The 16,741-nt window shown below is 49.8% G+C and overlaps 1 protein-coding gene across 1 annotated transcript in view; it reads left to right on the forward strand.

Moving 5' to 3' along the window:
- Window positions 1–16,741, forward strand: part of PCDH19 (protocadherin 19) — a 60,616-nt gene that overhangs the window by 15,997 nt on the left and 27,878 nt on the right. Inside the window, exons 3-4 of the mRNA XM_065846259.2 lie at window positions 11,265–11,323; window positions 14,326–14,495. Of these exons, the coding sequence (XP_065702331.1) occupies window positions 11,265–11,323; window positions 14,326–14,495 (229 nt within the window). The remainder of the gene's footprint in view (window positions 1–11,264; window positions 11,324–14,325; window positions 14,496–16,741) is intronic.

Genomic DNA, 16,741 nt, shown 5'->3' on the forward strand with positions numbered 1-16,741 from the left:
GGTTGTGTGGAGACCCAAATGGCAGATTGGAGGGTTTCTGCCTGCGGAGATGGAGACAGAGAGGGCTGGAGCTGCCCACCCTGGCTCACATTGCCTTCAACCCTTTTGACGTTGACCTTGAAACCTGATAGTGGGGAATTACGCCACAACCAGAGAGGCGAACATCAGACATTGATGGAGATGGAAATGAGGTGGCGAGGTGAGGCAGCAACACATGACAAGTCAGACTTGGAAGCTTTTGGTGTCTACCAGTGCCTTCGTTAGAAGTACAGTACCATCTCCAGGCTTGTGGTGGCTGGACAGACAGACGGACGGACACCCTAACTGTCATGGAGAAGAGTCAGTGACCATCCCAGCTTCACCCAACTTCTCCGTGGTTATTTCTTCTTTGATATTAATGAGTTCTCCCTCTCAGCCCGCTGGACTGTCCGCAGGCAGAGCAGCCACAGGCTCCATCTAATCACATTTCGCCACATTGGAAACGTGGCTGCGTCCATTTGCTGGATGCTGCGTGACTCATGTAATCACCATGCGAAATGCATCATTCATAAACTGTTTAGCGCGACCTTTTGTCCAGTAGCACTAATTATTATTATCACAGAAGCCCAGTAAACTAGACTAGTAATTATCAGGGATTTATTTGAATGGACAGCTAAGCTATTCTTGGCAAGTTAGTCAAAGCAGTTGTCATGACAGCCACACAAATGTGTCTTATGAATTGGGTTAATTAGGGTAATTAATAACTGTTGTTTTGCCCTTTTTAACAAGGTATTGCCTAGACACTATCAAAAAATAGCAATTGTACCTAACAGAAATAGTCATCTTCTAGCAGCAACCTTCGAATCACAAAACCAAAGTAGTAAATACCCGTTGGGTTGTTGTTTCACAAAGCAGCGTGTCATCCTTCTCCTTGCACAAAAGCAAGGAGCAAAAGGCTCTGTTGTAATATTTCTGCTGAGCTTCCTCGGCTGTGCAGTGTTATCTAGAGACTGGTCGCCATCAGTATTGATATTATTGTTATTTATTTTAGTGCCGTGCTGCTCCGAGCTGTAGTCACAGAGGGGTCACAGCCGTGCCCAGCTCCCTGTGGGTGGCGAGGGCAGCCCGAAGGTGCTCCCATTACTCGAACTCTGCAAGTGGCAAGACTTAAAGCCAATTTTAGAGTCATGACCATAAATTATTGTTGTTTTCTCGGTGCAGCGTCACCATCCTCGTCAGTCTGGCTGGTGCCAAGGTGCCGAGTCCTTGCTTGGCAGAGCATCTGCTTCTTTCAAAGGAAGGGTTTTGCTGAATAAATGGTTTTGGTTTTGTCATGGTTGTTGCTGATATTGAGTAATGGTGGTGACTAAAGCTCTTATTAACTAAGTAGCACCAAAGAGCCTCAAAAAGAAAAAAAAAACAAAACCATGTTTCCCATCCCAGGGAGCTGCCTTGGGGGGGGTTTGCAGCTCGTGGTGGTGACGGTCACCGTCCCACACCAGTGGGCTGGATGGATGCTTGTTGGCGCAGAGCACTGTCTCCCCAAGGGCTGCAAGGTTTGGTGCTGATTATTATAAATGGCCCAAGATTACAGATATGACTGAGGAATATTACGTAAGTTTTGTAGAAAAATGACCTGAATAGTTGAGTGAAGGCTCTGGCTGGTTCTCCAGCTGCACTGAGCCCTGTCTATTTATATCACCTCTGGGCTTTCGAAGCCTTCTTTTAACTAAAGCTTGTTTGATAACACACATCTTTTAAAAAAGAAAAGACTAAAAAAGAAATGAAGGAGAAAAAGGGGGGAAAAAACCCTAAAGAAAAACACCTCTATGGAGAAGGTAGGTTTTTAATGAAGAAATATTTTACACCATTCTCCTACAACCTTAGGGCTAATAGCCTGGAACTGGTACTTTGGCTCCTTAAAAAGCCCAACAAGACAAGCCAATTACGGCCTCTGAAACATTTTTATTTTTAGTTCCTTGTAATAGCAATTCATCCTCGGCTATGGTACATTAACTGGAAGGAGCAAGAAGTAGTAAGGTTTTGGCATCTTTGTAATAACCAAGGGGCTGTGTTTACCAGGCTGTTCATAATGCGGGTGGCTGGCGGGCAGGGGGAGCGGGCAGCGTGGGGATGGAGAGGAGACCCCGTTAGCGCCGGAGCAGAGATCTACTGTCCTGGCGAGTGCTTTATCGTCATCTATTTCCCTACAGTTTATTCTGGGAGAAAACAGGCTCTTGTTGGGCTAAATTCCTCAGTTTCCCGGCACCTTGGAGTTCATGGAGAGGCCCAGAGGGGAGGAAGGGCTCTTCGGAGGGTGCTGGTGTGTCCCCAAGGGTGCTGGAGCCAGAGTGGTTGTTTTGGGGACAGCAGGTTTTGAAGGGGAACCGAACCGAGCTGGGCTTTGCATCCCATTCCCCACTTGGGCTCTGCACACGATGCTGCGGCCGTCGCGGGTGGCAATGGCAGCAAGGCCAGTCCTGATCAGTTTTTCTGTCAGTCTCATGGCTGCAGGGGAATTTTGTAGGCTGGGGAGCTGCGTTTTCCTGCCCAAGTATGGAAGAATATTAAAATAGGGGAAAGCTGGTTTTGATAAATAATTTAGTTGTGGAGCAAAATCCCCTTGAGGCTTGGAGTGGGAGCTGGCTGAGGCTATCCTGATTGCAAGCCTTCCCATGCAATTACAGCCAAACAATGTAAATGATAACAGGGTGCGCACACGGGGCAGTGTTTGCCTCAGTTTTATTATCTGCCGTTGCCGGAATTTTAGCTGAAGCCAGGTGGGAGCTGCTGGTGCGGAGGTTTCACTGCGGAGCTGGGCAAGGGTGCGTGCGGCCACGTGCTGGGTGAAACAGTCGTGTGAACAAGTCTGTAGGTGATATAGAAAGCACTTGCTGCTTGCTCAAAAATCAGAAAAAATGGGGCTTGCACTAAGACACGGGGCAGGGACGAGGTCCCCCTGCACTCATCCTGCACCCCCTTGCCAAATTTCTCCCCACTAAGCCATGAAGCGTGGAAATTCTCCGACCACCGGTGTGAGCCCCCTTGCCCACCACCCTGGGGTGCCTTGGGGTGTTCCTGTCTCCTCTGGGATGCCAAGCAGAGTGAGGTGCCCCTGTGGCAGCCGGCACCACCTGAGCCTGGCTGCCCCATTCGGTGCCCAGCCCTGTTTCAGCGAGACCGCGTCCCCCCCACCCACCCGGGGGTTTGTGCACCCTCAGGGATGCAGCAGTGGGGTGGCCGCCTGGGCATCCCGTCACTCTGATGTGCCGAGCTGGCGGCAGCATCTCACGCCTTCTCTATTTATAGCTCATCTGCAATGATTTTTGGGTTTTCTTTTCTTTTTTTTTTTTTTTCAGTGACAAATCTGTGATTTCTCCTGTTCCCTGCAAAACGCATCAGCCTGACCTGCTGCTCCAGAAGGTGAATGACAAGGAGTTTTATTTAGCCCTAGCAATGGGAACACTTAAAAAAAGGTTCCTCTGTTATATTTGTTTTCATCCCTAATGGCAGGAGGCAGGGAAAGGACAGTTCTGAAAGGTTTTTTAACAAATCTGTAAGTCATGCCCCATTACCCTGGGGCTGCTGATTAGATCCAGATTGTTTCTTGCACTACTTAGGGAGGGGTGTAGTCCACGCTGGGAGCTGCATGCACAGATCCATTATATATCTCAAAGTCCCAGGCATAGGTGATGGGGAAAAAAAAACCCTTTTATTAGGTTTATTGCCTATTGTATCCCCACATGGATTTTTCCTCAACATATCAAGGCAGCCTCCCCATGCAGAAGGCTGTGCCACAGGGGGCTGGCAAACTCAGCCCCGCGCCTATCATTTGGCACCCAAAAGGGAGGTATCACCCCCAGTGCCCTAAAATCCCTCATGTCCCATCCCTGGGGGGCCACTGGGCAGCTGCCGGGGCATTGCCAGCCTCCTGGCTGCTCACGGTCCAGGGAAGGTGTCTGTACACTCTTGCCTAGGAAGCATGCCCCCCTTTTGGGTCAGTATTTTGCTTTTCGATCGATTTTGGGGTGGTGGTGCCAAGTGGGTGCCCAGCTGGAGGTGCCTGCCCCGGTGGTGCTGCTGGAGGGACCCCTGTGCCACGGCCACCAAAAAGCTTTGGGTTATAGGTGCTGTCTGAATGTAAGTAAGGCAGGTTTTTTATTATTGCATTTTTGCTCTTCATAACCATACTGTAGATTTTCTGATATGTTGACAAATTCAACCGGGTGACACTATTTGTGGCTTTGAGGAGCGTAATTATGGCTTCATTGTGTGTTGCCGTTCTCAGGATTCAATCTGGGTTTCTAATCCTATACCCTTTTTCAAAATCACATCACAGCAGCTCCTTTCCTCCTGCCTCTGATCCATTTTCAGGCAAAAAAAAGAGAAAGCCTGTATTTATTTGAGGAGGGGACAGGAGTTCAGTGTGGATTAGTGGGCATGCCTGTGCCATAATACAATCTAGTTTCATACTGCTCATTCTGATGAGTGAGGTGATGCTAAAGGATGAACTCTCACAGCGATTTCTCTGTGATGCTTTTTATTTCATCAAGAGAAAATGGAGGCTGGACTCAGTTCCTTTCGGTGTTTAATAATGTCCATCAGAACCAAACGCCTTTTATTTAAGCTGCAGTAATAATTAGAGGGTCGGTGGTGTTAAGCAGCCATGGAGTCTGGCTCTGAGGAATGTTCATTGTGCCTCATTAAATTTGGAATTAGTGCTTAAAAGGTCAGAAATAAATATTCTGTTTATATTTCGGGGATAGTAAATCTAAATGGATGCTGTGTTTGCACATCCTCGTCTCTGCTTGTTCCTGCTGAACTGCGCGAGGCACTGCTCCATTTGGTTTAGGCAGCAATCAGAGCATCTGCAAAAAAGCTCAACCCCAAAACCAACCCTGGTTTCATTGATCAAGGGCAGGAAAATGATCTTCTGTATTACATCTAATTATAAAACATCAATATCAGATGCTAAATGCACTTACTTTTTCAGAGGCACTATGCTGCTGGTTTACAGTTTACAATCTCCTGTATTATGGGCTTTAGCAGTGAGCTGGTGTGTAGGGAAATGGCTGCGAAGGGAGATGCCAGAGGTCAGATCCTTTTAGCCTTTATTGAACCCCTCCAGGTGACTGCCTCTTCAATGCTCCTTCATAAGAGCCAAGTTGCTTCATGTTTTCTTTCCGTCTTGCCTGGGGCTGTTGAAGCAGCAGAGGTGCATCCTGCTGCCCCACAGCTTGTGCTCCAGTGCCCATGGAATACTGGAGCTGCTGATGGGGACTGGTGGCCAACTGCGTCCTTTCCAAAGACCCTGACCCCACAGGGTTCTCTGAGCCACAGCTCAGCTGACAGAGGGTGCTGGACTCCTTGGGGAGCCCCATCATGTCCATCAGCATTTGCTGACTTTCCCCCAGGGTTGGAGCGCCTGTGGTTATTTGGGTAGAATTTGCACAAACGTTTAAGCCAAAGCTTTGGGGTGGTACTGAAATCTCTGCCCTCCACTGTGCTGATGCTGGAAAATGGGAAATATGGGTCTGTCTCCTGCTACCTCTTACGAGGCTGTGGCCAGGAGGCTCAGGACCCTCACCTATGGATGCAGGCATTGCAGATGCCATCAGCAGCCAAATGGAGCTGGTGGCATTGTGGGGACGGAGGAGCAGAGGTCCCCAAGTGGGTCAGGCACCGGACAGGTCTCCAGCCACTGGTCCTGGCCCCTGCCTGATGCTCCGAGGCAGCCGTGTCCTCGTCAGCAGCCGGTAACGCAGGAGCTAATTACACAGCATCACACGCAATGGAGGAAAATCTCTCCTGACATCCTTTGTGATGCTCTCCAGCCCGGAGCTGGATCCGAGGAGTCTCCTGCTGGTGTGCAGGAGAGAGACCAGCCTTGCTGGGCGTGAGAGCACCAGGACAAGCCTGGATGTTCCTCTCGAGGCCACAGGGCTGGATTTTGGGGCTGTTTGGTGGGGTTTTGTACCACACCTGCTCCCAGTGGAAAGCAGTCTCAGGCTGCTTATTTATTTCCCACAGGGTAAAAGCAGCTTGCTAAAACATAATGACTTTCCCTCATTGCTGATCTAGACTTCGTTTGACCTGGTCCCTGCTTTGAAATTTTCTCTGTTTCCCAAGTGCAGCTGGAGTGTTTTTATTTAATTTACATGAGTTCTGTATCACCCGCAATATAGTTCACACCATAAGAACTAAGTGCTGGTGATGTCTCCTGACAGGCAGCAACAGTTTTATTGCAGATGCTGGAGCCTCTGATTGAGTGGCCCATGGAGAACAAGACCCAGGACACAGGAGGACCATGAGAAGCGGTTTTACGAGCCCTGCCCTTCCCACCAGGGAGGCCCAGTGGATTTTTGGGGAAAGATTTGCCAATTCTGTGGTCCCTGCTGATGCCTGCAGCATGGAGGGAAGGTCAGGAGACTGGTGCTCCTGGTGAAGATGTGCAGCTCAATGCAGAGGATGAGAAGTTGTTGAGTGTTTGGGGAGGATTTTCGGAAACCCAAAAGGAGACGTGCACATTGCAGCCTTGGAGAAAGGTCCACTTTGTTTTTGATAATAAAGGGTGACATGCAAGCTTTATTAACAAGGCATGTAGGGGGAAAAAGAAAAGGCTCAAGGGATAACCCTGAAAAAGTGGTGCTAAACGTGTCATTTTTATGAAGCTGATTTTGTGAAGGGTCCCTACATGCTTTGGCAGGAGGTTGCAGCAGGTTTACAATAATTTGTAGAAAGATAGAAATGTTTTCACCCTGAAGTGAGAAGAAGGGCAAAAATCCCGCGCTGAGATGCTTTAGAGTCGTCTGCCGAGGTGGAGGCTGGCGGTGGGACCGATACCTGTCACTTTGGATCGGGAGAGATGGGACCAGCTTTGAACAACCAAGGACCTTGCCGGGGGGCTGATGTGTGGACCAGGGAGCCAAACACTCCATCAAGAGCCTGGGTCCAGACACAGCGGGGAAAGCTGGATTTTCACCTCCACAGAGTTTGGTTTGAAAAACGACACGTTTGAAATTGCTGAAAAGTGGGAAGAGTGAGAAAGAGCCAGATCTGAGCATCCTCCCTGATGTGCAGGGACATGGCTCAGGACACATCCCCAGACCCTGGGGACTGACCCCAGCCAGCATCCTCTGTTTCTCCATCAGTCCACAGTTGTGGTTGTGCCCAGAGTCACCGCAGCTCGCTGACCTTTCCACTGGCACTTGCATTAATTCCCCTTAAATCACCTTTGGATCCTTTGGGGTTTATTTCTGTTTTTAAGGCAGAGAGTGAGCAGCCGTTAGAGCAGCGCCCTGTTGCTAACGGGCTGTTTGTTAACGGGGAAGTCACCCCCTGGATATCCAGGTCAAGCAGAGTTGTACTGACGTTTGTACATCCTGATTTTTTTTTTTAAATTTAATGGAATTGGCAATCCTCAACCAAAAGTAACCATCCGGGGAAAAAAAATGTTTAAAATTTCCCTGCTGATTGCTCGATTCTGAGTGCATCTGTTGTTATATTTATGTTTATGTTGCTAAGGCAGCAGTTAAAAGCATTTTTCAAATTAGGCACTGGTAAGCTGGATGCCGAGCCAGGGCTCTCTCTCTGATGGCATCGACACCAACATGCCTGCAGCTGGAAAGCAAATCCCGAGCCCGGAGGACAACAGGGACTTCTTTCCTCAAAGAGAAATGCAGGGTGAGACCACAGATTTTATGCCGGGTGTTATTTGGTGCTTCCTGATGTCTCAAATGGGTTGCTTATTTGTAGCACAGATCTGGTCCTGACAATCGTGAGCATGTTTTATTCGTGTTACGATGGGCAGGAGATAAGAATTGGCAGCACTGTTCGGGAGGTCCTTGCCATGCCCGGCTCTGGACATGGAAAGGGGAGGCTGGGCTCAAGGCTGGGCTCCCTTTGATTTTTGCAGGAGTGATACTGATCAATGACAAAGTAACTGTTTGCTTCTGCCAAAATAACGAAGAAGATGAGGGCTGGCCTCTCAATGATGCCCTTTCATCCGTGCCAGCCAGCCCTACCTTTTCCCTCTTTTTTGTGCTTTGACTTTGTTCTTTGGGCCTCATTAAGAGAAGGAGTGGATCCTTTCCCAATTAAAATGTTGACATGTTGGAGACGTTCTCCTTCCCTGTCGTTTTGCCTCTGTTTGTAAGTGATTGCGCTTTGCAGGATGAACTAGAATTAAATCAAGTGAACTTCACTTGAATAATGCAAGCTATAAAGCAGCCCTTCTCCATGAAAAATCTCATTTCTTTTTTATTTTTCTGTTCTGATCCCCTAACCTGCATGGAGATAACCTTGATGGATAATCCCATAGCTGAGGAGAGGTCTCGTAAACTGCTGGGATGACTTGTGCACCAGCAGGAATGTGCTGGTGCAGCAGGACAGGCAGCCCTTGCCAAGGGTGCAAACCCCCAGCCCAGGGAAACACATTTCCCATCCTCATGGCCACATCACTCCTTGTCGTGTCCAAAATCTGGAAGTACTTAACATCAGTCGTGCTGCCTTTGGTGGCACAGGGGATTCACAGCCTGGGAACGGATGCTGTGACCGACCCCGCGGGAGCCCAAGGCCTTGCAGATGGACTTGGGGGTTGTGTCTGCATTAGTGACGTGGTACAGAGCATCCCAAGCTGGAGGACATGTGGACCAGGGAGTCAAACCATGGGTAGTTTGCTCGTCGGTGAATGATATCAGCTGGGCTGGGATCTGGACTTTTCTTTTGGTCAGAAATCAATAGCAAAGCTCCCAGTGGTGTTGGTCAGAGGGGAATTCAGCATGAGGTCTGTGTCTGGGCTGTGGCAGGAGATGTGATGACAACACGTGTGGTGTTTCCTCAGCCTGTGGTGGGGTTTTGGTGACACCAGTCGAGCGTTCTCTGCAGGTGGCCCTGGATGTCCCTTGGCTCCTGAAGCCTGCACCGTGCGGTGTCAGTTCTCTGAGTAATTGAAGCTCTATGGTGTACCTGTATATATTGAAATTTGCCGTCCGCATCCTCCCACCCACTCGTTCTGCTCCTGGATTTTCCAGGGCTGAGATGCACGTGCATGGGGTTGAAGCTGATGGGGGTGGTGCTGGGTGCAAAGGGGTCTCATGGTGCTACTGGGCCTGGTGATGGGGCTGGGGACATGGGGACAGTGCCAGCTGAGGCTCAGGGCTTGCTGGAGCTGTTCCCGTATCCATCAATGCAGGGCGATGGAGGGGGCTCCCCACCGAGCAGGGATTGCTCTGAAACTGGCTCCAATCCCTCCTGCCCTGCAACACTTGGCTGCCCTCAGAGCCAGTTTGTAGGGCTGGGGTCTCCTGTGGGGTTTCTGGGGGGCATGCCATGGGTGGCAACACCAGGATTGATGGATAAACACAGGATCAGGCATTTTCTGTGGTGTTTAAGCTCTTGGGCATGACGTGTTTTAAAAATACATGTGTCCGTTTGCTCCTGAGCTCTAACCATCAAAGTCGTCCTGCAGGACCAAGGATGCAGGAACTGCAGGGACCAGTAGTTTGTGCAGTAAATCTCCTGCGTGACTCTCCAGCAGTAATTACTATGTGAAAGTAATAACCGAGCTGTGCTGAGTGCTCGGCCAACTCCCCCAGCTCGCAGCTCCTTGCATGTTTCTCTCTGGGAGGCTCCTGTTTGCTAAATTAGATATTGTGCTGTATTTCAGAAAAGGTCACACTTAACCAACGCTGCCTTTGCTTTATTATCTTGGCAGAGCAGTGTAACCTCTGCCGGGGTACGATTGGATTTCACATTCGGCTCTATTGCAGCGGCCCCGCTCCCTGCATCCTGCCGTTGTGATTACGTTAGCAGCAGACTCTGCTTTCCTTTATTTATTGAGGCATTAAAGTTGCATGCATTTATTTTTACCATGTTCATAATTGCCATAAAAACAGGCCATAGTATCCCAGCGCGGCTCTTTGTGAAGGAGAGCGGCTGTGGGGCCGGGGCGAGGAGGAGCCGTGGCGGAGGAGGCAGGACAGGGCTGCTGGGCAGGTGACTGTCCCCACTCCTGTCCTGGGGGGACGCTGCTGTCAGCCCAGACGAAGCGGGGCAGGGCAGAGTCTGCTCCTTCTGCTGCCCAGGGTGCCTGGTAGGGACAAGGAGCATCCACCAGGCCAGGTGGATGGTGAGCCCGGGTGGGATCTCTGCAGATCTGGGGATGCTTTAGGTGGATGGATGGATGGATGGATGGATGGATGGATGGATGGATGGATGGATGGATGGACTGGGGTGCTTGACTCATGCAGAGAGACTTGCATCCTCCTGTGTCCCTGAAGCTCAGGAAAGATTCTGGCCAGGTCATGCAGATCCCACCATGGCTTCTACTGTGGCTCACCATGCATCGCCCACCACATCTCACCATGAAACGGCCACTGCATCCCACTGTGCAGCTCCCACCATGTCCCACCACTCAGCTCCCACACCTCCCACCATGCAACAGCCACTGCATCCCATCATATGGGTCCCACCTAATGGGTCCCACCACATACCACCGTCGATCTCCCACCATGTCCCACCATGCAGCTCCCTCCTGGGTGGTAAAACCCTGCTCTCGTCTGTTAGAGAACAGAACTTGTCTAACACTTCCCTGCCTTCTGGTTGCCTTTTTTGGTCCCTTTCGTTCTGTGAGCACCAGAAATCCAGTGCTATGTAATCTGAGGTTAAAAGACAATGTTTCAAGTGCAGAGTGAGTTAGTGGGTTTTGCTTGCAAATGACAGATCCGTTGACTTTTCTCCCCCGCTTTCACTCCCCTATAACTTTTAAGCATGTCACCCATTGTTTGCTTTTTTATTAATAACAGAGCCCACTGTCTCTGCAAATGAAATGATGTAAAACAAAGAAAAGTGCCCGCATTAAATTCTCTGGCAGGGGATTACCTTGCTGACATTTACATATCTATGCAATAAATATTTTAACATGTTAATTATACACTAATAAGAAAAATACCTTTTGAACTTTCAGTCAAATTGACACACACGGAACTGAGTTCATCAGGGAATTAAAAGCAATTAGTTTTGTAACAGAGCATGGTCACATTGTTTCTTCTCTGCAAATTGTTCTGTGGTCACCAGACAGCCTTTTTTTTAGTGAAAGCTGGTGGAAAGACTGACAGGGACTGGAGTTTTGTGTGCCAGGCTCTGTCCTGCTCGCTGGGGTCTGTCCCATGCCAGGATGCTCTTTCCCTCCCATGGGCTTTTGTCCTGGCCCTGCAAACCCGCCTGTTCCCAGTCGTGGGGAATTCAGACTTGTAACCATCTCCCTTTTCTTTTCCTCCTTCCAGACTGAAAACTACTCCTTTGATTCCAACTACGTGAACAGCAGAGCTCATTTAATAAAAAGGTACGTAGGCTCACTTAAAATAACTTGGGTTTGCCCAGCCAAATACTGATTATTTAATGTTCTTCCTTACTGCGTTATATACTACTTGCTTTTTTTAAATATGCAAAATGTTTCAAGAGTAATCATTTGATTTTAAAAACAGTATTTACTTCCTATTAAGCCCCATTGCTCTTGGTTTGCCATAAAAGCAAGTCTTTTTTCCTTCTCTTTGGCTCCTTCGCACTGGGAAGTTGCAGTGAGTTAGGTGGAGTGCTGTTACCCTGACGACTTTCAGATTCATAGAGTTTATTCTATTTGAATGCACAAGACTAAAATGATAGATTTGGATGGTGAAATCTCCCTGCTGTGTGAGGCGGGGGAAAAGAAAAAAAAATCTCATTTGGGAGCAGGTAATTGGGTTGGATACACACTCACTGTTTTAGTTTGAATACCGAGGCAAAACAGCACTTTGCTCGGCTTTTCTCTTCCAGGGCTAAAAAGGAAATCATCAGTTCAGTTGCAACCTGGCAATTACCCTTGAGGGAATTTAACCGTTTAGATAAAGTACTGGTACCTTCAGAGCTTAGCAGTGGTGAAGAAATGTCTCGGGGAGGTTAATGCTGGGGTTACCCGGTTGAACCCCCTGGGTTATGTTAACCAGAGGTGAGCATCCCCCCGTGGGGCTGGCAGCCAGGGTTGTCCCTGTCTCCCCAGTTGTCCCCACCGACGCAGCACGATCGATGCTCATCAGGAGGCAGGAGGGCTGCAGGGCAGGATGGGGATGCAGGAGATGACCATCAGCTCATTGCCCACCTCTGTCCCCGCTTCTCCCCCAGGACCGGCCAAGCTGCGCAGGGACAAGCCATGCCTGGCTTTGTGCTGATGGCTCTGCAGAAGCCATCGTGGTAGCAGGGGTGTAACAGAGGCAGGAACTGGCCCTGAACTACAGAGATCTGATCTGAGCAGTAAAAAAATCCAATTATCTGCCTGGCTGAGATCCCAGTTGTTTACATCTTAAAAATATAAGGAGGAAGGGAGCTGTGAGCGCATTGTTTAAGCGGCTCGGGTTCAGCTAGCGAAGGGCAGGTGTATTTGCCTGCATGGCTCACGGTGTTTAACGATGCTCAGGCAACGGCTTGCCTGCACCACGCCGCTCCTCGCCAGAGAGTCTGCAGGCATACTGAAAAAAAAAACCCCAAATCTATTAATCTTTCCTCATTCACACCTAAGATAAAGGCAAGCGGCGCTCCCGCCTGCCGCAGCGGGGCTTACTCCGAGGCTGTATTGTTTGGGAAATGCTGCTGCTGCCGATTCCCCGAGACCTGCCCATCCTTTAGAGAAGTGTCAGCCGCGGAAACGTGTTTGTGGCTGCTGCATTACGGTCTGGTTCGCTGCAGGGGAGATAAATGCGTTTTAACAGGGGTTGCCTGCGTATTGTGAACGGCAGCTCCGTGTAGGACAGCGTCTCCCCTCGCTTTCTGCCTTTGTCTTATACCTTAAGTACAACGGGTGCCGGGAACGCTGTGCAGACATGTAAGAACAAAAAATATTTTCTGTAACATACTGTGGCATCATTTTCATCCTTTGCCTTTATGAACATGTTGTAGCTCTTCTATCTTTGGTGAGTGAATCTCCTCAAATCCAGCACTTTAATTAATCTATTTGTACTTTTCCTGTGTTGTCTGCCTGCCTCTCCCGCTCCTCTACGTGCACACAAATGAATTGTAGATTTGTAGTGCTTTCTTAACTTAAAATTCTTTGATGTTGCCTGGAATCAAAGTCAGTGGCTTCAACAGGGACATCTTTATTTAAAAGGTAATGTTTGAAGGTTTACCAATTTATATGTATTTCGAGCTTCCCCCTTGTGTGCTTTTGCAAAGCATCAGATGGTAGGTGGTCTGCTTGGTTTCCGTGGAGACGCAAAAGGGCTTTTCAAAGTAATGAAAATCTCCAGCTCTTTGGGGCTTTGAAGCACAAGCTGCTTCTTCCACCAGCGTTTCACACCAAATCAGCCAGCAAGAAAGTTTGGGGTTGTGGGTGCAGGTGAATCCCCATTGATGGGTGCGGATTTCTCATGCCAAGGCTGGTGTGGAAGGAGGTGCAGGGTGGGTGACGCCAGGACATCCTGATGACTGTGTCACCTGGGGCAGGCGCGTCTGGAGATGTCCCTGTGGTTCACAGCCGGGTGTCCTGGGGCATCAGCCATCACAGGACAGTGGGAGCAGCAAAGGGACCTGAATGCAGCCAGAAATGAAACTCTTCCATCCCTCCAGCCTGGGAGCTGGGTGCCATGGGGTGATGGAGCTGCTCAGCCCTTGGGGGAAATTTGGGAGCAGCTCAGCTCTCAGGTCTCCCCAGCAGTGGCTGTGCTTGCTGGGCATGTCGAAGAGCTCAACTGTGTATCAGCTCTCCTTAAAGCCGTGTGAACTCGGACCTGGAATCAATGGATTGTTTTTAAAAATAAGAACGGCATCATCATCATTAAAAGAAATTCCCATTTCTAGGAAGATGTTTGTTTTCAAACTTTAAGCAATTAGGATTTGGCTTATAACCTAAAAAATTGGGTTTGGATACTGTGTAACCTCAATATGAGGTAATATGACTTGAGGGAGCCTAGTTATACAAACAGCTTGTTTAATGTATATATTTGATTTTTTTTTTTTAAATCCTGCTTCATTCCCAGCTTCCATCATCCCCACAGCAGCCTGGTCCCCAGGCTCACGCTGTACTCATGGGCAGAAGCAGCGTGTGAGGTGGTGCAGGCTGGATGCTGTGTTTTGGGGTGCAGAGGTGCTGAGCAAGCAGTGCCCCCTTTGTGTCCCCTGCCCCAGTTCTCCATGCTGGGAGAGCAGACCCAGCCCTGCAGCTGTGTGCTGGGGATGGCAGGGGACCTCTCTGTCTCTGCAGGACGTGGGCTGAGCGGTGACAGTCGTGCCACCACCACAAGTCTCGCTGCAGTGCTGTGAGGTGGTGAGGACTGCCTTGTCATACCCAGTAAGTCATGTCTGTGTCTCCCCCAGCAGCTCCACGTTCAAGGACTTGGAGGGGAACAGCCTGAAGGACAGTGGCCACGAGGAAAGCGACCAGACGGACAGTGAGCACGACGTGCAGAGGGGCCTCTACTGCGACACGGCCGTCAACGACGTGCTGAACAGCAGTGTCCCCTCCGTGGGGTCCCAGGGCCCTGAGCAAGGTGAGCCACCACTGTGTGTCCTGGGGGGCTGCCCACCACCCACCTGACCTCTGTGTGCCCCAGCTGGTGGCTCCAGTGCTGCCTCGGTGGATGCACAATAAGGATGCTTAGCGCTTGCTGGGGATAACGATGTACATCGTCAGAGCTCTGGGTAGATATAAATTAATCTTCACGGAACGCCTTTCAGGTAAGCGAGCAGTTAGGATTATCCTCTGTTTGACAGGCAGAAAACCCAAGACCTTGAGCATCTGCTTGACAGCGAGTGAGCGGTGGAGCTGGGATTAGGGCTGGAATTACGGGTGTTGTGCCCAGGACTGGTCCCTGCTTGGCTCCTCCCTGGAGCACAGACCATGCGCCCATCCCAGTGTGCTCCGCTTCTTGTCTCCAGAGCTTGTGTGCTGTCCAGGCAACTTTTCCAAAAGGTCAGAGAAGTGTGCAGTCAATCAGTCAGCTGGGGAGAGAGGTCGAGGACAGCAAAAAGAACTTTTTCAAATACATAGCAGATAAAACTAATACCAGAGGCAATGTAGGCCCACTGATGAATGAGGTGGGTGCCCTGGTGGCGGAAGACGCAGAGAAGGCAGAATTGCTGAATGCCTTCTTTGTCTCTGTCTACTCTGCTGGAGGCTGTCCTGGGGAACCCTGTACCCCTGAGACCCCGGATGAAGCCAGGTCAATGGAGGAGTTTGCTTTAGTCGATGAGGACTGGGTTAGGGAGCAATTAAATCGTCTGGACATCCATAAATCCATGGGTCCAGATGGGATGCATCCGCGGGTGCTGAGGGAGCTGGCTGAAGTCATTGCTAGACCACTCTCCATCATTTTTGCCAAGTCTTGGGAAATGGGAGAGGTGCCCGAGGACTGGAGGAAGGCAAATGTCACTCCAGTCTTCAAAAAGGGCAAGAAGGAGGACCCGGGTAATTATAGACCGGTCAGCCTCACCTCTGTCCCTGGGAAAGTAATGGAACAGCTTATCCTTGGTGTCATCTCAAGGCACATCAGGGATAAGAGGGTCATTAGGGGCAGTCAGCATGGCTTTACCAAGGGTAAGTCATGCTTGACCAACCTCATAGCCTTTTATGAGAATGTAACAAGGTGGATGGATGATGGCTGAGCAGTGGATGTGGTCTACCTTGACTTCAGTAAAGCCTTTGACACAGTCTCCCACAGCATCCTCACAGCTAAATTGAGGAGGTGTGGTCTAGACAATAGAGTAGTGAGGTGGGTTGCAAACTGGCTTAAAGAGAGAAGCCAGAGAGTGGTGGTCAATGGTGCAGAGTCCAGTTGGAGGCCAGTATCTAGTGGAGTGCCTCAGGGGTCAGTACTGGGGCCAATATTGTTCAATATATTCATTAACGATTTGGACGAGGGAATTGAGTGTACTATCAGCAAGTTTGCTGATGACACTAAGCTGGGAGGAGTGGCTGACACGCCAGAAGGCTGTGCCGCCATCCAGCGGGACCTGGACAGGCTGGAGAGTTGGGAGTGGAATAACCTGATGAAATTTAACAAGGGAAAGTGTAGAGTCCTGCATCTGGGCAGGAACAACCCCAGGTTCCAGTATAGGTTGGGAAATTACATATTAGAGAGCAATGTAGGGGAAAGGGACCTGGGGGTCCTGGTGGACAACAGGATGACCATGAGCCAGCACTGTGCCCTTGTGGCCAGGAAGGCCAATGGCATCCTCGAGTGTATTACAAGGGGGGTGGTCAGTAGAGGTCCTCCTTCCCCTCTATTCTGCCCTGGTGAGACCCCATCTGGAATATTGTGTCCAGTTCTGGGCCCCTCAGTTCCATAAGGACAGGGAACTGCTGGAGAGGGTCCAGTGTAGGGCAACAAAGATGATTAAGGGAGTGGAGCACCTCCCTTATGAAGAAAGGCTGAGGAAGCTGGGTCTCTTTAGTTTGAAGAAGAGGAGACTGAGGGGTGACCTTATTAATGTTTATAAATATATAAAGAGTGAGTGCCATGAGGATGGAGCCAGGCTCTTCTCAGTGGCAAACAATGATAGGACAAGGAGTAATGGAATCAAGCTGGAACACAAGAGGTTCCACTTAAATTTGAGAAAAAACTTCTCAGTGAGGGTGACAGAGCACTGGACCAGGCTGCCCAGGGAGGTTGTGGAGTCTCCTTCCCTGGAGACATTCAGAGCCCGCCTGGACACCTTCCTGTGCGACCTCACCTAGGCGTTCCTGCTCCAGCAGGGGGATTGGACTAGATGATCTTTCAAGGTCCCTTCCAATCCC

The sequence above is a fragment of the Patagioenas fasciata genome, chromosome 11 (assembly GCF_037038585.1).
Source record: "Patagioenas fasciata isolate bPatFas1 chromosome 11, bPatFas1.hap1, whole genome shotgun sequence".
Classification (NCBI taxonomy): domain Eukaryota; kingdom Metazoa; phylum Chordata; class Aves; order Columbiformes; family Columbidae; genus Patagioenas; species Patagioenas fasciata.